Genomic DNA, 22,549 nt, shown 5'->3' with positions numbered 1-22,549 from the left:
TGGTGGCATGATGAAGGTGAGAATGATACAAAATAAGGAGCAGACCACGAGGGCTTCACTTGAGATAACTAAGGGGGGGGCGGGGGGGGGTCACAGGTCAAGGAAAGGGAATAGCCTCCAGAAGCAGGAAAAGGCAAGTGTATATATTCTCCTCTAGATCTTCTAGACAAAACCAGAACACCATTTTCCCTTGATGGTAGCCCAGTGAGAACCATGGCAGATCTCTGACCTACAGAAGTGCTTGCCGAAAGACTCCTGATGTTTCCCACCATACATTTGTAGTAACCCGATCTGGTGGTAATAGAAAATTAATGCATCATTGCATTGTGTAAAACGAGAGCATGCCTAAGGAAATTATAAAGGTTATCAAGGAGGAAACAGAAAACCCATTTTACAACTTTGGAAAGGGCCTAGGGTGTGGGAGGGAGCTACTTCTCCCCGAGATGATCCCGATCTAAGGAAAGATGTGGGAAAACAGATGGTTGTTATGGAAGGAAGACCCAGATCAACCTCCATTTGAATCGTCCCCAAATTGAAATAACGTTTTCAGTTCCGGCTCTCCTTTTTTACCCCTAAGAAAACCTGCAGGGTTGTCACCAGCATAGCTCAGGTCGGCTCTCGTTACTGGATATTGATTGATCAACATTGTGACGATTCACCATTCCTTAATCATTTGGTTTTTAGATCCACCGGCATTGAAATACATAGCACTGCCTGACTCTTCCCACATGACACAGAATGACGTGGACAGCTCATTGGTGGTAGTGGTGGTAGGAAGGCCTCCTGAAGTGGATGGCTCGTTGTGTAGAGACAGAACTCCACCAACGCATCCTGTTTTGTTTGGAAATGACACTCACTAGCAGTTTTCTCACAATGTCTGTATACATACATACACAGATTAGGTGTTCCTCACATTTATTAGCCCTCATGACTGCCCACTTTCTGTGTTTCTCGCTTTGATGATCCTCTGAGACTGAGGAAGGTAGAGTAGTGGTTACATGCCGGGCTGATAAGTACAGGCAGGCAATTGGAAAGTACCCTGCCCTCCAAGGGAGGAAGGCGAGGCTTTCTGCTCCCATAGTCTTCTGGGAACCCACAGGGCAGCTCTGCTCTGTCCTTTGGGGGCCCCATGAGTAGCAAAGGGCTCGCTGCCCATGGATTTGTTTTTTTATGACTTCCTAAGGAAACCATGCACGTTGTTTTCCAAACTCAAGAAGGAAGAGTGAAAAATGAATGCAGTCACACTGTGGTACTGATTCATTAAATATACCCTGCCTGACAAAAGAATGACTAACTCCATCTCAGAAGCAATATAAACCGGACATTCCTTAGAAGTGAAGCTGGCCCGACGCTGGTCACTTACTTTGGACACTCTCTCAGGAAAGAGCAGTTGCTAGAAAATGTTGTCTAGTTTGGGAAAAGAGAAGGGCACTGAAGATAAAGGAGACGTTCAGTGAGACGGACTGACACAAAAGCACAAACAATAGATTCGAATGTAGCAATTACCTTGATGGCGCCACCACTCACTATTCACACCAGTAGGAAACACACCTACAGCATCATTTTCGTAGTACTGCTAACTTCACAATGACATTTTGTTGATCAAGTCTATGAAGCACCCAGGTAAAAGTATTCTGATTTTAACAGGTGTCTATACACAAAACATCTCTCTAATCTCAATATTAAATGTAAGTGTTTTTTCTGTTCTTCTGAATATGTTTTTTAGTTGACTTTTATTTGCCCCTTTGAATGTCTATATCTGGAAAAAAAATTGCTTCTACCTTAACAAGTACTAAAAATACAGAATTTTTTTCAAGGTTATGTATTTAGATTTTTTTTAACCAAACAATCTTATCGCCTACAAATTACTCTGCTTACACTTAATATGTTTGTCAAGTCTGTGATTCCATTCTTGGAAACATGTTTCAAACTTATCTGTTTGGATGGCTGACAGCACCTCCCTCATTTTTCACTTCCCCTCTTCAATGTCATCAAATCGCTGTCCTTTCATGTCCCTCTTCATTAGAGGAAACCGAAAGAGAAACAAAAAGAAGTTGCATGGAGCGAGGTCAGATGAGTAATGTGAATGGGGCAAGAGGGGCATGCTGTTTTTTGCCAAAAAACGAATGCACTGAGATGGCTGCGTGAAGCAGGCACATTGTCGTGGTAGCAAAAGCAGTCCCCCATCTGCCACAAATCAAGCCTTTCTATGTCACACACTGTTAAATAATCATTTCAGAACCTCTAACTAGAAAAGTTTTATTAACAGTCTGACCTGGTGGAACAAACTCCAAATGCACTATCCCCCCTCACATCAAGAAAACAAATAAAGTACTGCCCTGATCTTTGATTTCACTTGATGAGTTTTTGGGGGGCAAGGTGAGGATGGCATCTTCCATTGGCTTAATTAATGTTTACTTTGGGGGTTGTAAGAATAGCAGCATGTCTCCTCACCAGTGATGACCGTGTTAAAAAAAATTTTGGGGTCGATTCAGGGTTATTCTTTCAAAGCAGGGCATGTTTCCCCTCACCGCTCTTCTGCCTGGTCAGTCAGAACCCAAGTCACAAACGTTGTAGCGACCGGTCTCATTCCTGAATCTTCCATTACAATTCGCTGAATGGCATTCCAAGATCATCCAGATAACTTCCCCTTCTCTTCAATGGTCATCACCGGCCTTCGAGCACACGTGCACGGATTTTGTTGACATTTCATCCAGTCCAGAAGGAGGCTCCTCATCAATCGACATTTCACTTTTTTTTGAAATGAGAAAACCACTCATCCACTTGAGTCTTTCCCACAGAGCTGTCCTGTGAGCCGTGTTCTACATCACAATGGTTTCTGCTGCATATTTCCCAAGCAGGAAACAAGATTTTGCAGCCACAAGCTGTTCTCTTGAATTGGCCATCCCCCAAAACAAGGTTTGAGTGAAACTGCTTTGACAAAAACATTCACTGTGCCCAGAAAGAACCTTCCCAGGCGATGCCACTTGGTGAGCTAATTCAGAGAAGGTTGCTGGATGCTCGCCTAGTGGGGAAAACGTGAACTATGAAAGCCCAGCCCAGTGGACGTTTCCATTTTTTGATGGGTACCCACCTTGTACCATAAAACAACATGAAACCCACTGACAGTGAATCATTACTGATACATAGTGACCCAATACAAGGATTCTGAACCTGTAAATCTTTTTTTTCCCTTATAAATCATTTTATTAGAGACTCTTACAGCTCTGGTATCAACCACATTGGTACATACGTTGCCATGAGCATGTTAAAACACTTTCTACTTGAGCCCTTGGTATCAGCTCCTCTTCCTCACCCCCTCACCCTCGTGAATTTGATAAATTAATATTGTTTTTATATCTTATACCATCCACTGTCTCCCTTCACCCACATTTCTGTTGTTTCCCCCGAGGGGGATGGCAGGGGCAGAGGTTACATGTTGATCCTTGCGATTTGGATTCCCCTTTCTCACACTTTCCCCCCTCCCCCCCAACCTCCTTCTTCCCTTCATGCTATCCCTACTCCCATTACTGATTACTGTTCCTTAAGGGTTTATCTGTCCCGGATTCTGTGTGTCAAGAGCTTCTATCTGTACCAGTGTGCATGGTCTGGTCTAGCAGGGTTTGTAAGGTAGAACTGCGGTCATGGTAGTGGGGTGTGGAGGGAGCATTAAAGAACTAGAGGAATGTTTTGTGTCTCGTCGGTGCTACACTGCACTCTGGCTGATGCATTCCTTCCTCGTAACCCCTCTGTGAGGTGATGTTCAATTGTGTACAGATGAGCTGTCAATCTTAAGAGAGGAGACATGCTCAAAGTTCTCCCACCTGGTGGCTGGTGGGTTTGAAATGTCTGACAGGGCGGTTGGCCATCCAAAGCTTACTCAATATTGACACGAGGCTCTTAAACCTCTATAGACATATCTCTTTGTTATGTCATATATCCCTTCTTTTAAATGTAAATCACTAATTAAAAATTCTTGTCACTTTAATATTTGCACCAGGTGACTGGCCACCTCCTGCTTTACCTTTCTTGATTTTATATAAATGGGGGGAAGGGGGAAAGGAGTGTGGGTGGAGAATCAAATCACCCAGGGCACAATAAAACCTTCCCCGCACACCACTGACTCACAGAGGCAGAGCCAGTAGTTTAAGAGTGGAAAAGCACTGAACTAAGTGCAAGACAGCAAGCATCTAATGTGCGGCTAATACTGGCTCCTCCCCCGCCAGACGATCATAATTTCAGGTCTAGAAGCAGACAATACATTTCTCATTATGCATTTTTTTTTTTGTTTTGCAGAAGGTGGTAACGGAGCAGGTGAAAGTCTGCTTTTGGTTCATATATCTTTCAGAGACATCAGTAAATTCTCTTCTCCGATTAAAGGAACAGAGGGTGGGGGGAAAGCAAAGTAACCCCACGCATTTATTTATCTCCTATAAAGCTTGGCATGAAAAAAAACCCAACGAAATGCATCAATAAGTGTCTCACTCATCTCAGAGGTGTAATCGTTGGCATGGTAGAGACCCTCCTTGGTAGAAGTCTGAGGGGGCTCTGGTTGTATTCCAAGTGGACAAAGCATGCCTTAATGTGCTTTATACAATGGATGGATGGATGGATGGATGGATGGATGGATGGATGGATGGATGGATGGTGATAATAGTTGTATGAGCCCCCAGTAAAATGATTTTAAAAAGTGCTCTTTGGTTCTGGTCACATGAACATCAGGCTGCAACTGTGACTGGCAGCTTCAACTTCACACCTACAGCTTCCTCCTGCATGTTCACAGAAAGATTAGATCAGAATGCACATAGGGGAAAAAACCACTCTGGGTAATAAAGCAAGTGTATCTAATTAGCATCCATGCAGCGATGGGGTAAAAGAGTTCGCTGTGTTAAGTCACTTCTTCTGCCGCGTTTCTCTAGCACGGAAAGAAGGAAGGCTGTGGGAAGTTCCCACAACGCCTGCAAAACCTCTGTACGAGGTCCGCGCGCTTGAACCAGACAAGGTGCCTTAATTTAGAAACCCTCCAGCAGTGATTAGTGGATGATGCAATTTATCGCAAAGCATGATTCCCTCAGGAATCCCAGCAAGGAAGCCTTGGGTGTCTCTCATTTCTGATAGACTATCTATTTGCTTCACTGAAAAGCAACATTGCGTTTGCACCAGAGCCATGCCCCCAAACAAAAACGAGGTTGTATTCAAACACGTTTCTCTTAAGAATGCTCTTCGGATTCTTCAGCTCTGCGGGATCGGGAGTCCAAGCAGCCTTCTGCCAATGGTGAGACATCCTTAACATCGCACTGAGGTTACACAACCAGGACTGCTTTCACACACTGCGTTCTCATGTCTCCGATTTCAAACAGGAATAGGAACGGGCTAGGAATGAAGTCTTCCCAACCTCGTGGGGGGCACGGTCCCTTTAAGTACCGAGCGAAACTATTTCAAACAGCCCTTGAAAAGCCAAAAAGGCAGATGTTCGGGTAAAAGCAATGCCAGGAGGTTGTTTATTTTAATAAAGCTATTGTACGTGCGACCTCAAATTAGGAGTGGCACCCGGGCCATGGATGTCTGAAGCATCCCCACCTGTTTGCTCTGAGAAATCAATTAAAGCCACACGCTCACAGTATTCCTCGCTATCCAGCAACACCTACAGACACTGCTCTATCCCGAGACCCGCGTTGCTCAGAGGGAATGTTCTTTAAACCTAAAGTCTTCCTCTCACATTACTGAGCTACCTGCATTTACACAAGGCAACCACAGTAAAACCAGACTCCAGGGCCAGGGTAGAGTGGGGCGGGAGGAATAGAACAGGAGCACAGACGAGAAAAGCGCTCCCTACGTCCACGGCCCTCCTACTGAGAACCATACTTCTTGCTTTTGGTGAATTCCAATAATTTCTTCAAAGGCTCTATCCCCCCCCCCACTTTTCTTTTTCCCCCTCCTTTAGAACAGAATTCTGTGCTGCATTTTCTGTGCGACTGAAGAGATCCAACTATGCAAGTTGAAAGCAAGGGCAGGAAAGCCATCCCAAGTGTTTTCGTAATTAAACGAATATGCATAATGAACCATATGCCCAAAGGGCCTGTTCTTCATGTGGGCCAGATTTTTGTTTGAATTTTTAATTTTTATATACAGATGAGACAGTCAGTGTAATCTACCAGCAGTGGGAGATAACACGCACAAAGGAAAGTGCGTGTAAGGCGGAGGGACAGAAAGACCAGCGAATTCTCTTCTGAAGGCTGCGATTCATATGTGTTTCTCCCCCTCCAGCAATTGTTCTCCTCATCTGCTCAGTCTTTGGGAGACACATAGAAGGAACACACGGACAGTTTTGCTCAGTAGGAATAAAATACAGTGCCATCAGCCGCTAAGTGTGACAATCCCACGGAAAAAAAAAAAAAAGGATTTCTTGAAAAAAAGAACAAAGAAAGAAAGGAACAGCAATCCTTCTACACCTATCGGACAGACTGCTGTACTGAATTACAGGCGATCCCCTGCCACATGGCTCTCAGAACAACATAAACATCAAATAGTATATGCAGGTGATAGGCTTCCATAGTTTAGCCATTTGAACTGACGCACACGCATTCGTATCCCTCGGTGATGCACTTATACACAGTGGTGGGCAATGCTCATGGTAGAAATGCAAGCTCGCCCTTCTCACGCCTCGTCCAGGGGGTATATAAATTTAGGGAGTTCCTTCGGTTCTCAAGCATGAGTATCTCCACCCCACCCCCCACCCAATTTCCCAGGCCACTATTATGGGAGAACTGGTAAAAGTTTCCTTTAAGCTTTCCACTGCCATGCAAAAAACATGTACTGCTCATCAAAGGAACATTCGGCACACAGGGTGTGACTCAATAAAAGCCCCGGCAAGGTGGAAGGGTTTCACCTCTTCAGCTGCCAACCTACAAGCTGCGCGTTCAACTCTACCGAGCTGCACCTCCAAGGAATGGCTTCATGATTGACTTCTGAAAACTCAGGTATTGGACACCCAGTAGGGCAGCACCGTTCTATTCCGACATCCGTGGGCTCAGCTGCCGCGAGTTGACATTGACTGGAGGGCAACTGGTTGTATCAAATAACCGTATCCGTTTCAGACGCACAAAGTCAAGAAGATGTGCTTTCAAATATGTTTGGAAAATTGCTTCAAGCTTACAATGACAGTGCGGACCCATGTTGCTGGGGCCACTGAAATAACGTAAGCCAAATCCCCAAACTGGAAGTGATGGCACCGACTGCAGATTATGAAAACGGATCGGATGGAAAGTCACAGCGAAGCCATGGGCCTTCAGGGATCTCCCAGCCCTTTGTGAACCGAGAAGTGCTGTATTTTCACAATGTAAACACCAGAGATGGAATGCAGAGCATTTAAGGAGCACGGTAATCACCAAGCGGCAAATAACATCTCTCTCTGTTGCTTTTACCCCTAATTCAGTTTATGGTTTTGACGCCGGGCGAGGTTACTTGATCTAGTGGTCTCGGTGGAAAGATGGATAAACTTCAACTGCAGGCGGAAGACAAAAATTGACCAGCAACGGCGCCCTTCCAGCCGGTTTCAATCCTTTAAGGAAGTGTCACAGAGCAATTAGAGAGGGAGTGTAAGTGCATTAACACTCTCCGACCTCCCAGACAATAGATCAGACCTCAGACGTGGAATGCTTCCCCACGGCTTTTGAGTCCCAGTATTTGATCTCATGTCACTCCGGCTGTGGCCATAGGTATGGTCCACGAAGATAGCATGATTCACGAGCACCCCGCTCCACTAGCTCAGAGACTGGCTAGCAATCAAGTAAAATACAAAGGAAAACTCCACCATCCTATCATCCTCCGCAGTGCTTCCTGTATTCTTAAGACTAAAGGGGAGTGGATAAGACTCGGGGTAAACATGCCTTCCCAATGTCCCCTCCACCCTTTGTTTTCCAAGCTCTGAAGGCTGTTGTGTAAAAATGAATTAGTTCCATCGGTGTTCTTAGGTCATTTGATGGTTGGACTCCCTCCCCCCACTCCACTTTCCCACCCCCTCCTTCCCCCTGCATGCATGGGATGGTGTTTTATGTCTATTTAATGAACTCTATAATAGATTCATTGAGAAAAACACCATGTGAGATAAACACCGCTGTAATATGCAAAAGAAAGCAAAGGGGGGAAATCAAATAAAATCCTCGCCCTGCAACCTTTTAAATCTTCATCTACCCTGCAGGTTACGCGGCAGGATACAGTGGTCAGGCAATAACCTATTTCCTGATGAACACATCCTGTCCCACCTGCTAATCTCACAGTGGAAGCTTGGCTCTTCCCATTTATTATAAACATTTTCAAGAACTGCTTACCATGATATATTTTTTAATGGATTAGATTTTCGTCAGCTGCTAACAGAGCAGAGAACTGAATATTCTTTATATGAAGGCGGCAAAATAGGTTTTCAGAGAGTTTGACTTGCTTCCCACTCTTCTCCCTCATGAGTAATTGGAACAGCGAAGGAAACAGAATATATGAAGGCAAGGAGGTTTCTTTTCAACCTCCCCCCAGGCCCACCCTCCCCACCACCACATCTATTATAAGAAACTCTGGACCTGAGAGTGTGGTATACAAGAGCTTATTGGTCTCGAAGTACATAAGACAGTAAAATGTTCAGAAAAGAAACTAAGACACAAATTCACGCAATCTGCTCCAGCTCATCACACACTTGTCCGTGGCTGACACGCCCCAGTAAAGCCTCCAGCATTTAAACTCAAAATAATTACATTTTCTTAGCATCAGCCCAGTTATCCCTTGAAAATGTGCGCTGAAAAGATGTTTTAATACGAGACTACAAGGGGATAGTACTGCTGAAAATTAGCTGTATGTTTAAAGCAAATCACTTTAGAGTTAACACTTTCCACCCAAACTTAAAAAAAGCAAATTAAAAAATATAGATTCACAAGAAGCAATTTAAGAACTTTTGAACCTTAGCTAGCAGGAAATCAAACTTCTCTATATTAGATGCTTTAACTTTGATTTGAGGAGTGAATGCCTTAAATTAAATAGTTTAAAACTCGGAAAAACCATATGAGCTATGACTATTCAAATGTTTCCCCTTTCTTTTAAAAATAATTGTATATTTGTGTATAATTAAAATAGCTAGCTAAAACAGTTTCCAGAGAATTAATGATACTTTGAGTCACAGATTATAGTCAACCTTAAACAACTGAGGAAGGGGACATTTTCTTTGGAATCAATTAGACTGCACACACATAGATTCCCCCAAAATATAATCAACCTCATCATGACAGTAGGAGACTGCCTGGACACCAAGACTAACCAATGCCGTGCGCATTGAATATTGAGTGTGGGCTAAGAAAAGTGAAAATGAAAAGCATTAAAAATGGCCTAAAATGACGATTTTCCATTTGATACCTTTGCTGATTGTACAAAAATATGGACCATATTCTGAATAAAGTTGAACCATGCCACCGGATAGGTGAGAAAATGATAAAAGCAGAGCAGGAGATCACACAACATAAAATTTTGATTTTTTTAAACTAACTTAATGATTTCTGCTTATAGATGATTGTATCAAATTAAAAATAAATTGCTGAAATGAAAATCCCCAAGAAGCAGCCCACAGACATTTACCTGAGGATTTTTATCATTTATGAGTTTCTACCGCCACCTACAGGGCAATCTGTAAGTAAGTTTAAGAAATAGTTTGACCCCCCCACACAGACCCGCTTTCCATTCTTTTGTTTATGTTTGTTTGTTTTATTTTAATTTACAGTAATTTGGGGGAAAATATGTGCATTATTAAATATTTAAAAACCATCCATGTAAGACAAATTGCATTTGTCTAAAAGATATCGTTGACAAGGATGTAAAGTTAATTTTTTAACCACTGTACACATGTTACATGATTTTATTTTGCAAAGTCTACCTATGGGGAAAATGGAATATATAGAAGTGCATATACGAAAAAATATGGAGTCTTCCAGGGTTTGCAAGGAAAACAGCTTTTATTTTCAAATGCTTCTCATGAAGTTTCTCATTGCAGGGAACTAGCTTGCAGCAAAGCAGAGGGAAAGCTGCTATCAGTAAGGAAACAGTTATTATTCTGTTACTCTTTGAACAGAATACAAATATAAGACAGATCTCTAAAAGTGTCATTCCAGTTCAAGAAGAAAACAAATTTTTATGAAGAAAGTCCAAACTTCACCTCTAGAACATACACCCCGCCCCCAGCCCCAAATAAACGCTCATGGAAGCAGCATCATATCACCGTGAAAGGACTGCTGAGGAACGTCCGTGGGTTATCAGAAGGGGGTCCGCCAAACATACAACAAATGACAATACACATTTCTGTTCCTTTCCTGGAATAGTATCCCTCTGAGTAACAACTCCACAGGCTTAGGAAGTATTTCCCAAATATAAGATTCGAAGCAAAACAGCTGTAAAAAAAAAAATCAGCAAAGACTGTGTAAATCCTGCCCATACCTCACGGCTTAAGACAATAGAATTGCAGTATTGATGACTATAAAAACATGCATCGTGAAGATGGTATTAGACCTGCAAGTCATGGATCAACTCCTTTACTAAAGCTTCCTCTTCTTCCATACCAGACCCTTTATAAGCCCCGGCTGCATTGCTGACCCCAAGGTCAGCAGTTCAAACCCAGCAGCTGTTCCACCTGAGCAAGATGAGGGGCTCGCTAAGGTGAAGATTTAGAAAGCGACTTCAGAACCATACCGTGTTGCTAGCAGTAGGAATCGCCTCCACAGCTGGGGGTCTTGGCTTTGAGTGTTTAAGATGCATAGAACACTCTGTGGATCCATGTTTAAATATGAGCCACACGGGGGGGGGGGGGGGGCTGGGACAGATGGACAACTGACATAGGCGCACGGCTCATTTGAACATGAACGGAAACAGAAAGCCTTAGCAAGTTCCTTTTTTGTTTTCTTTTTTCTTGTCAAAATGAAACTTTTCTGATAATGAGTTAGAACCGAAACTTTAAGGAGCTTGTGAGGAAAGAGACGAAGTCATTTTAAAAGGCCATCAAAATATAGATCTGGGTCATAAGAAAATCCCAAGGAGATTAAAACAGTCAGTAAATACTGCACAAGAACACGGCTCAGATAATTACATATTGAACTTGAGTTTGATTTAAATGTCTTCTTCGTCTTTATAAAAATGGTGCCTGGCATTTTAGACCAAAGAATATCTTGACTGATAATTCTACCAAAAAAATTAGCTAAGGACAAGAATTGTTGAATTTGTATTAATACACATTTTTGACCGGTTACTTTTTGAAAATATTGGATTGAGTACTAAAAAGTTAAATTGCAAGGGTTTCTTGCAAAATCAATAATACCAGCCCAAGATAAGGAGGGAAGTAGCCAAATAAATAAATACAAAACACCTTCCTGAATCATAAATCAAACGGCAAAAGTAAAACACACTGCAGTAAACCCTAACCAGGCCACAAAGGTTTCTCTCCATAAACATCAGATCAGGCAGCTAAAATGATTACCAGGCTCTCTGGTCACTGTCACCTGGGTGGGTCTAATTACAGGCTACCCCAGCATGCAGGCCCACATCCCACATCTTTAAAGGGGCCCACAGCTTGCCAAGTACAGCCAGACAATGGAGAGCGCACGCCACCTGATGGGGAGCCCCAAAAGATCAGCCAGGGAGGCTAATAGAAATGAAGCTTAGAAACAAATGACAAAGCCCAGACAAAAAGCAGGGTGGGGGTGGGGTGGGATATTGAATTAGCTAGAGATATCTGCTGAGCCTGGTTTTTCAACAGGTCCAATCCTAAGCAGAAAGCCAGTTCTGTTTTCACACATCAAGACCCGCGGGCTCTCATGTCCAAAGAGACTCTTTTGCATCGTATGCAAATGTTTGTGTACCCAGGTGTCACAAATACACGTGGATGGAGGGCACAATAAGAGCGCAGCTCTGGAGGAATCCGAAGCACCCCCTGGGTGGCTTTAGGCACCATCCACAGCTCTGGGTCAGGAATGGGCCTGTTCCTTTGTCCTTCCCCCAGGCCTCCCACTGTTACCTGCCTTTTGGCCATTTCACTGCTACTTAGCACAATCCTGGACAACTAGGGTCAGGTAAAAGCAAGGAAAATACACGGTGGGCAAGATGATGATTAAGTTGTTAGCTTCTCTGTGAATTTTAGCCACTGATGGGGCCCAGACTGTTGGAGTCCGAGAAGGAATCAGATGGAATGAAAAGGGAAATGGCAGTAGGTACCGGGTGATTTGCAGGAGGGCCAGCATTTTCCCAAGAAGCAATGAGGATATGCGTCCGTGTACCCACCGCTATCCTAGGTCGGGCTGTCCCTGTTGTGTGCCATGGAGAGTGGAACTGTCCCACTGGGTTGCCTAGGCGCTGACCTCATGGGACGAGATCACCAGGTCTTTCCTCCGGAGATCCCCCGGGCAGGTTCAAACCACTTTCCGTTTGGCTAGCAGCTGCATGGATAACCACGCAGGCCATTCCCTCAGAGGTGTGGGTGCATCAACAAAACAGAAACAACCCTGCTGCCAGCAAGGGGACTGGGACCCAGAGACCCTGAAAGACAGGGGAGAGCTGTTATGGGGCTTCCAAGGATGTGGTCTTTATGGACACACATTTGCCACCTTGTTCTCTCACATAGCAGCGGATGGGTTTGAACTATCAGCCTTCCTGTTAGCAGCTTAGTGCTTCACTGCCGCACCGGCAGGCTCCTTAGTATGGATATATAAATATAAAAGGGCCTTTGCCATTCAATAGCTCAAAATATACGACAACAATCTTTTAATCACGTAGCTGTGCTCCACTGAAGGAGGTTGGACCTGAAGTATTAACCTAAAGTATTAGACCGTCAATGTCTAAGTAAACTCCTTTGATGCTCTGAAGAACTTAATCAACCAGGTTGAGCATGAAATGTACTAAGGCGCACGCGCTGGCACTTGGCTGCTTCGTGACACTAATCAGCCCTGGCAATGGTCAACCCTGGAATAGTAAACAAGGCATAAAATAAGATTGGCATTTCCACCCTGTTCCGGGAGGAGGTACCCAACAAGCTCTCATTCAACACACCATTTGCAATGAAAGAACATTAAGATTTCTGCGTGTTCGTGTCCTTGTGAGTGTAAATACCTGTGTATGTTTACATGAGAACTTCTTCTGAGTTAACATAACAAAATCAAGCAACAGTAATAATTCCCACCCATCTTCTGCAGCTCATCTTACATATTTAAGATATTTCAATCCTCATTCCTAAAGGTGTGGTTCAATAATAACAAAGGTTCCCTGTGTTGTTTTCAAATAGCTAATGCGGGTGGAATGAGAGGGTTGGAAGGCAGAGTAGGAAGGTGAGGTATGTTAAGGTGGGAGCCAGGGAGAGGGAGGAGACTTGAGAAGGAAGAAGACAGAGAGGAAGGGGAGAATGCTGAGAGGCAGGGGAGGAGGGGAGGTAGATAGACAAGCAGTTGGCTATTCGGTCTTAAAATGTACTTAGTATGAAGCTCAGAGGAAGCAGGGAGCTGCTGGGCGTTTTCTGACCCAGGAGCTGCCTCTAGAATAAAAAGGAGCAGTTCACTTGTCCAACAGGGCCCTACAAAGACTGAACATATGCTGCACTCGGATTTAAAATATAAAGAGCAAGTGGTCACTAGTCAAACTAAACTCATCCAAACCAAACTCACTGCCGTCGAGGCAATGCCAACCCATGGCGGCCCTGTAGGACAGGGTAGAATTGCCTTTGTGGGATTCTTTAGAAAGCCCCACCCCACTAAGGCACTCTAAATTGCCAAAATGCTTTCCGTGTATCTGCGAGCCTGTCTGCAAATGCACCTCAATTATAAAGTTGAACATACAAACATGAAAATTGATAAAAATAGTTAGCAGTAGGCTTTTAAATTTTCAACAGATAATCTCTTTAATGCAATTACTATAATTTTATTAAATGGCATAATTAGTTAATGCCTGAGAAGTTGCCAATAGAAGGTGCAATTACATTGTAAAAATTATAATCACAATGTGCAATGATGGATTGTTCTTAGATTTTAAAAAAATGGAAAAATGCTAAAAAAAAAAAAGAAAGAAAAGAAAAAATTTGAAGTATATTATCTAGTCCTCCACCAAACGGAAGATTTGGAATTTCATTTGTAAATGATAAATTTACAAATTATAACGGGCAATTGTAAGGATTTTATTATGTATACTTACACATTTTCCATGTGTAGTATGTATACACATAAATATATATACTTAATAATTCTAAAAATGTCTTCTCTATGTAATGATTATCACAACTGGAATTGTTTTTCAGCTTTACAGAAATTCTATTGAATTTTGAGTTCCAAAAGTGCAAATACCCAACAAATGCCTGCTTTACACACACGGTTGAGACACAATTGTTCTCAAAGCCACCAAAAGCATCTAATCAAAGACAGGTGCATCTTGTCAGTACACTGACGATTGAACATGTGCTTTAGAAACAGTTACCACGTAAATCTCTCACGTAGCCAAAGGACACCCCATCACTACTACCTGGAAACTCTTTTCTGGAAACCACATTGCCCTCACCGCTGTTAGTTGCACCAGCCGAGCAAAGGTCATCTGAATGGCCTTTGGGTCACAGGAGAGAGAAAGGCAGAGGTAATTCCTCATGGATTTGCACTGTGGTATTCACTAAACTGCCCCCACACAATGTGCAACAGGGCATTTTTTCATGTCCCAAATTTCCCAAAATCCTCCCCTTGTGTGGCTGTGCATGCATGCGTGCGTGTGCACGTTGGGAAGACTTGGTTCTGTGGCTGCTGCCACCTCTGCTAGGCTTACTGTGAAATCATGTCAAATTACCCAATATTCTATATGATCTTTAAAATCTAAGAACCCTTGATGTGCAATATATGTGGCACCACTAAGCAAATGGAGAGCTGCATTTTTTAACTCTATGCAGGGTCTGGGGGATTGATCGATGCCTTAAATTATGGATCATATCACAGGCCCTGTCAACTCTGAGGAATAAATTCATTTTCTTATACTAGGAAAATTCAGGGGAAAAAGTCACAGATGTTAAAATCATAGGTTTATGAAGATGCCCATTGATATATGGTAGATTTAGATTACTTTTTAACATGAACCATCCAAGTAAAAATTTAATAAAATAAGGAATCCATCAATGCCCCACAGGCATGCCATGCCTTCCTTGCGATGGTAGGTGTACGCCTGAAAGATGGGTGGAAAACGAAACTATACAAATGCAATCCTATTTTAAAAACATTAGGGAGCGTTGCTATCTAAGGCTCCTGATGATGCTGTCTGTCAAATAGATGCTGCTTTGTCTTTAAAAATTATCCATGTTATTGTATAGCTTTACATCTTTCACAGACAATATTGGGGCTTGGTAAAATAGAAGTGGGGGGTAGTGGAGGTTTATTGTTAGGAGTCTTCCTTTCCATGCGTTAGTCTGGGTAAAGCAGGGAAACAAATCCACAGAAACTCATGTATAAGAGAGAGTTTTATATAAAGGGTAAGTGTACATTAAGAAAGCATCCCGGCCCAGTGCTGTCCAAGCCCCTAAGTCCAATATTAGCTCACATGTCCAACACCGATCTACAAGGTCGTCCCGAGATTGAGGAGCCTGGGGTTGCTATGAGATGGGACTGACTGACGACATCCGTTTGGTTTTCGGTGCTAGGTCCCTGGTGTTGCAAACTTTGCACTGGTCGACTCACCAAAGGTTCATTTAAGCCCACCCAGGAGCAGCTCACAAGGAAAGCTGTCAGTCTGCTTCAGGGAAGATTGCTATGAAGAAAACCCTAGGGTGCTCTTCTGCTCTGTCACACGTGGTGTCCTCGTGGATCAGATTCAATTCCAAGGAAACCCATTTCTTCCCTTGTTTCAGAACCGGAACCCCGTATGCCTTCCGAGGGGGATTAAGCCCTTTGTGGGGCATCTGATATTTGGATCAGCTGATAAATTCTTTCACGTTTACTCTCTCATTTTTTGACTGGGTACTACATCGTTCTAGATACCAGCAGGCTACTTTTTAAAAACTTCTGCATTCAAAATCCCATGCACACACACACATTCCAGGGGATCCTGGACAAGTAAATGGTTTGCTTTTACACCGTCTTCAAGTTAATCGTCAGAATAAACTAAAAATGATTCCATCGTGTCCATGCTATGTGTCATCTGGAAACAGGGGACAGGGACATGAGGTTAACAGGCTCTTTTATGTTATCTGAGAAAACAGAGATGGGAAAAGAAAACCCCTTTCGTTCTGCCCTTGGCGTGTGGAGTTCCCACTGTCACTTCCTGTTCCTGTGGGCGGAAGGGGAAGGAAGAGCCCCACCAGGTTCCTCTAACGTGGTTCTTTTCACTCCTGCACAGGGAGCCCTGAAAGATCACATTATCCTAATTTCTGATCGAGAGGAAAGGGCCTTCGCATGCAGTCAGGTTGTTTCATAAATCACTGGCTCGAGGCCTTGCTTCAGATTGACACAAAATAGCTCTTCCCCTGCAATGCCAAGGCAAGCCGTTTCAGTCCGAGGAAAACGTCACGTTGATGAATAAAGACCAGCAGCATGTTCTGGCCTCAGTCGATAACAGGGGAGCATCAAGCACTGTGCAGCAGGGGCAAATATGGCATCCTCCTTAGTAGAGCCAAGCAGGGTAGAAGCCAGCCTTGACCTTCATGGCCTCTCACTCTCTTTCTGATCCAGGACACCCGCAGACTAGACAAGTTGCAAACATGACAATAGAGAAGGGACTCTCTCCATGGAAGGCACACAGAGCTACTGACAGCGAAGGCAGCAAATGGGCACACGCGCCCCAGCTAACACAGGGGACTCTAGAGCAAACATGGGAAAAAGTCTATGTAATCACATTGTTATCAGAGAGAAAGGAGAACCTAAATTATTTCCATAAATATATTTATTTACATGTTTAGATTACCTTCCTTTTGCTACAAAAATAAATAGGTTTATCTTGACCCTCATGAGTTCATTGACATAAACATCCTTTAGCAAAATCACACTTGGTTGGCTTAGAGATCTCTCTGTACTTTCCCTAGCTCTGAAATTCTCCATACTCGCTCCACGGACATGAGGTGTAGACATTAGGGCTTGGGTTTCCAAATTATAAACAGCACCTTTGATGTGTTTATGGGCGCCTCACCACCTTCAGGTCAACAAGAAGGTGGGCTTTGTTTACTTAGCATTCCTTATTGACGCGGGATTTGTTTTCCACGATGCCCAATGGAAAATACACCCCACCCCAACCACACTCCCCCACACAGCGGGGCCTCCCACAGTTCATCAGCTTCCTGGCAAAAGGACCATTTGGAAAAGTGGCCAGAAATACCTAACAAAACAAAGCGCACTCCTTGCATCCTCGGCTCTGCCATCCCTAAAGATGTGGCCGTGTGGGATGGCAGTGGGAATTCTGGGGTGCAGCCCCAGAGGGGAGCACTCAAGGAAAGGGAGTGAGCTGTAGCCCCGGCCCCCTTCCCTTTGGAAGGCCCTCCCTGGACAACCTCTTTCTATCCATTTGTTCTAATCTTTCCACAGATCAGGCCGGCAGTCCATTAATCATTTCTGTCATTCCCTCACAGAATCCAGGGCAACAGATCACTGTTTTCCCAAAACCACAGAGCCACAAACTAAGTGGGAGAGAGAGGAAACCCCTTCCTCCTGCTCCCAGCGCTGGCTGAGGTGCCGACTGGAAGAAGCCTCCCATAGTGCGGCCTTTCCTCGCTTGTCCAGGTGTGCCTAGACCTTTCTGTGGAAAGTTTCAAAGAGGATTCCGTATGAAGGGGAGCTGGGGGGCCTGGGAAGAAAACCCACATTAAAGCAGCCGGCTGGGGAGAAGGGGAGGAGGAAGTGGGAAACGAAATGCCCAGACAAAGACAGATACGGATTAAGGACATCCTTCTGCGGGCATTTACTCATGGCAACTCTTTTAACAACTTCAGGCAGCAGCAAACGTATGTGAAAGGTCAAAGCAACAGCCATCATGGACCGTCTACAAAGGGAAACTAATCAACTAACAGAAACAAAACCAAAGAAGACGCTCTCAAATGGCGAGAAGAAAGTCTACGAAGGCACTGATATACCTGAATCCATACCTAAGGTGCTGTGGCCCGAGCCCAGGAGTATCTCCGGTTCATTTTTATATGAATAATGGTTAGGAGAAAACAGGGAGGCTCGATGACTGGCGGCAGAATGCAGAAATGAGGCTTTCCAACGACGTTTACCTGTATTCTCTGTTAAATCACCCAAATATCACAGGACTCTCCAGTGTCCTTGGACCAATTCAGAAAGCAATGGCCACAAGTTAAGTGTACAGGAGAAGAAATCCCCAGCCTTGGTTTCGACCCCCGTGTCCAACGGTACCAATAGAGGAGGTCTAAGGAAGTAAGGGGAGTGTGTTGCCCTGACCTTGAAGCATTTCCAAGATTCTTGGACTCCGGGTAGTTGGTGAAGGTAGTGGCATGGTCTCTTACCTTCCTGAAACCCTGTGATTTTATCAACCTCATGACAAGGGGCCTGTTACCAGAGCAAGATGAGTGGACTTCACATACTCCAGTGCTTCCCATTTGCTACATTGACTCACACTGTAATGTGTAGTGATTGGCACATTTATATCTCAAGTGAGTGGATATCAATATCAATACGTTAAAAAAAAGAGTTTGTGAAGGATTTCCCTAAACACAAATGAAAGCCAGGGTTTCATTCTGTTGCGCATAGGGCCTCTATGAATTACAGGTGGCTTGATGGTAGGTAGCAACAAAAGCAACAAGGTCAGCCTATTTTCTTGATTTCTGCTATGCCTTCTAAGGTCAAAGACATATGCTATATTAGACCATACAATCTTGCGTTTCTCCAGAGCATAATTTATTCATGTGACAATTCAACTGCTCTTTATCGAAAAATCCTGGCAGTGACTATGCCCAAAATGAAACATACAGAATGCAAGAGCTGTTACCAATGCGATTGCAATGGTACCCACAAAAACAAACTACAAAATATTAACAAAACACATAGAACATTGCCTCTCATAAACTTAACAGTACATAGTTAAAATTTGAGTACTTTCAAGAATTCTCAAAGGTAAATTTGCCTAAAGACAGTTTTGTCAGCATGACTCCCACTTAACCACCTGTACGGTGATACAATTCAGAAGGAAGGATACAATATTTCCTCCAAGCTTCCCCCTAGCTGTAGATGCAGCTCTGTGGAATGTGTAGCACTTCATGTCCCGACAATAGATAGGTTTGCGTTTGTATAAGGGACGAAGAAGGAAATCATTTGAAGATCAAGAAATATGAACATAGAAATTAAGCTTACCACGAACGCTATTGTACTTCTCAATGTAGATTCCCACTGGAAGCAGCTTTTAAGAAACTGCACTGTATTCCATATTGCCATGGTGATTTTTTTCACACGGTCTACATCTCTTGATAAGATCTGATAAAACAAAAAGAAAAACAAGAAGCCAGATTTAAATACTCCGTACAGTCTCCTTAGATCAGTTAAAGTGGTCGTTTGACTTACATTTTGTTTAGGCGCCAATTAATACACAAAGTAAATGAGTGGAAATGTCCTCACATAGCTTTTTGAAATTCTTTGTGAAAGGTGAACATTGATGGAAGAGAAAATTCAAGGAGTTGCATAGCTCCTTTGTTACAATAGCATTCATCATAAAACTACAAGCAATCCGGTGTTTAGTGTATGTGTACTCACGTGTGTAGGTGTATGTACGAGACAGAGTGGGGCGGGGAGAAGGAGGAGGGAGAGAAACGGGAAAAAATGAGTGGTGAGGTTAGTTTGGCAAGAAATAGATTATGTTAAAGTCGAAATATTCAAGTATCATAGCTCATATAAGCTAAGGAAACCCATGTCCAGGAAGATGTAGGTCACCAAAGGGTACCTAGCTTTACCTGTCCATAGATGTGCAAAACTGGACACATTTCTCAGCCACTCTCTTATCAAATGGGGTTGAAATTAGCATTAGTTATCGGTAGTGGAGAAGATCAATGGACTTAGAAAATGTGTGTGGTAGATAGTTAAGTGATTTTAAGTATTTGCACCATAAACAAAAGTTCCAAATTTATGGAAAACTTTGGAACACACGTGGTGAGTGGCACATGCGGAGGTCCTGACATACAAGAGAATCTTACCCACAAATCCCCAGGTGTCCGGATTCACCCCAGAAGGAAGCAGTGTTTTTCAAAGGAAGTATCTTTTCTCCCAGGTGTAAGCAGATTCACTTCAATTTGTTTGGAAAGCAGCTACCCCACCCGCCTCAACCAAGGTTTTAACTTTCAAGCAAACAGAGCAAAAGGCAATGACAATAATAAAATAAGAATTTTACTCCAGTTACACCAAGTAAATATTACACTCGATGTTAGGGTAGATGGAAACACAAACAGACGGACCCTTCTCTTCAGAAGTGAAAGCCTTCCCCAAGTGTGCCAGACATTTGTGGGAAACGAGAGGATGATAGGATGCCCTTCTCCTTCATTTGCTTTATGTCATCCACAGCTGCTCACCCCAAAGGAAATGGTGGAAGTAATAAACCGTTTGAAAAAGGGACACTCTGTTCCTTGTTACACAATTGAAGAGGGACAATAGGTACAGCGTGAAATCCTGAATTGTATCTGATTGTGACAGGGAGGGACTCTGAAAGCAAATGCAAAGGTCATGCTTAAAACATGTAAGCTTTCCTTTGCTGGGCCCTCATTTTCACTCTTAGTGGAAGTGATGCGTGAAGAATTCAGGGAAACCGTCAGGAGGAGATGTTAAGTAAGTTTAGGGGAAAATGCCAATACATCCCAAGTAGGGAGCATCCCAAAGTATAAAATGTAATGTTGGCTCATTGGACAGAAGAGCTTAATGGGAACATGGGGACAAAAATGGTTGTTATTGCAGAAGGACAGGCAAGGAATCACTGCGGGATGCATGTGATTAATTTGTCCAGTTGCTAACCTGCAGGCTGGGGATCGGAAGCCAACCAGAGGCATCTCATAAGGACTACTTATAAGACAATTAGACACCCAACTGCCCACTGAACACAGTTGTACACTGACATGCATGGAGTCCTCAGCTGGTCGGCAAGCAGAGTAAGTCTGGAAGGGTGTTTATGGAACCTGGACAGGAGGGATTTCTGTTTGCAAAACAATCAAAGGCTGATAACTTTGGCCTCCTCCAGTCAATATTTTGAAGTTCTTGCCTTCTCCATGAGAAAAAATTAATAAAGATATCATATTTTGATTTCATATTTTTCCTTATTAACAAAGCAAATATAAACCACAAAACATCCTGGTCAAATCCGGCCAATGGTTTCTAATCTCCCCATGGCACAAATTTTTTCTTTTCTGTTCTAAGCCCAGTTTACTTAACATATGGGTATATTTCAGAAGATACAGTGGCTGCACGTTGGTGGAGGGCCAGAGACCATCCTGTGACTGCGTATCAGCGGTGCTCAGTAGAAAGATTCAAGCAATCAAGCGTATGAAAATTGATCTACTCAAACCTCCTGCCACAGAATGGATTCCGGAATGGTTTATCTTCTGCTTTTTCTCTCTCCCCTCTCTTCCAACGTTCATCATAAGAAGCCTACTTTGGGCCCTCTGCTTCTCTATGGAATCAGAAATGATCTCTCTCTCTAGAATAACTTCTCCACATAACCCTTATATTTAAATTCCATCAATTTTGATCATTTTAGCACTTTTCTTATTGATCTGATGTGTTTGTTTGGGCAGAGGGCTGGCAAGGAGAGAGGAGGTATCGAGGGCGGGATAGCACGTGACAACGCATGAGCTCTCTGAGCAGTGAGTAGGCACCCTAACCGGTCGGCCGACAGTACCAACCTACCTTTTTGGACAGCTTGCGGCTGTCTTCAATCAAGCGCTTTTCTCTGGGAGCGAAGGTCCTAAAACTTGCTTTGACCTATAAAGACACGATTGTTAAAGATGGCAGCACTTATAAAAAGTGAATTCTTAGCAACTGGGGAGAAATGTGGAAATCCGTAGTCCTGCTTATCATAAAATGGAAATTATACCAACGCACCAGGTTTGTGGTGAGGATTGAAGGAAGTGATAACCACGAGGGGTCAGTAAGGGGCAGCCTCCTAGAGCAATTGCAGTAATGGTCTACGTCACCTGCATAACGTACGCTCCACCTCCCTCTGTAGAACCTGCCACTGGTGCCCACACAGCCTCCACGCTCCCATCTGGGCAAGTCACTCTGCAGTGCCAACAGTGCCAAGCCTCCTCGCGCAGGCCAGCTGTGCTCACCATGAATCAGCCATGCCTGTTCCCAAACCTGTTCAGGCCAGCTTTACCTGTTATGGCCAATCCCATAATTAATCATTGTCTAAGGGTTGCCTATGTCGAAAGTATTGAAAGAGCATTGGAATATATTTTGCTTTAGAAAGACTTGAAAAGGTTACTGAAAAGATACTGTTTTCGAGGCAACGTTTTTTTGGGGAAAAAATCTGGAAAGATTATCTACTCAGCTTATGTAGCAAGTGTCTTTGAAGTACCCTTCACTTTAAAGAAATTAAAGCT

At 43.4% G+C, this 22,549-nt stretch overlaps 1 protein-coding gene across 1 annotated transcript in view; it reads right to left on the bottom strand.

Moving 5' to 3' along the window:
- Positions 1–22,549, bottom strand: part of MCTP2 (multiple C2 and transmembrane domain containing 2) — a 287,776-nt gene that overhangs the window by 73,323 nt on the left and 191,904 nt on the right. The window contains exons 16-17 of the mRNA XM_075557885.1: positions 21,855–21,929; positions 19,326–19,445 (exon numbers count right to left, since the gene is read on the bottom strand). Coding sequence (XP_075414000.1) covers positions 19,326–19,445; positions 21,855–21,929 — 195 coding nt within the window. The remainder of the gene's footprint in view (positions 1–19,325; positions 19,446–21,854; positions 21,930–22,549) is intronic.

Source organism: Tenrec ecaudatus, chromosome 9, assembly GCF_050624435.1.
Source record: "Tenrec ecaudatus isolate mTenEca1 chromosome 9, mTenEca1.hap1, whole genome shotgun sequence".
Taxonomy (NCBI): Eukaryota; Metazoa; Chordata; class Mammalia; order Afrosoricida; family Tenrecidae; genus Tenrec; species Tenrec ecaudatus.
The sequence above is the reverse complement of the archived record's forward strand: the minus strand, read 5'-3'. Positions and strand labels throughout refer to the sequence as shown.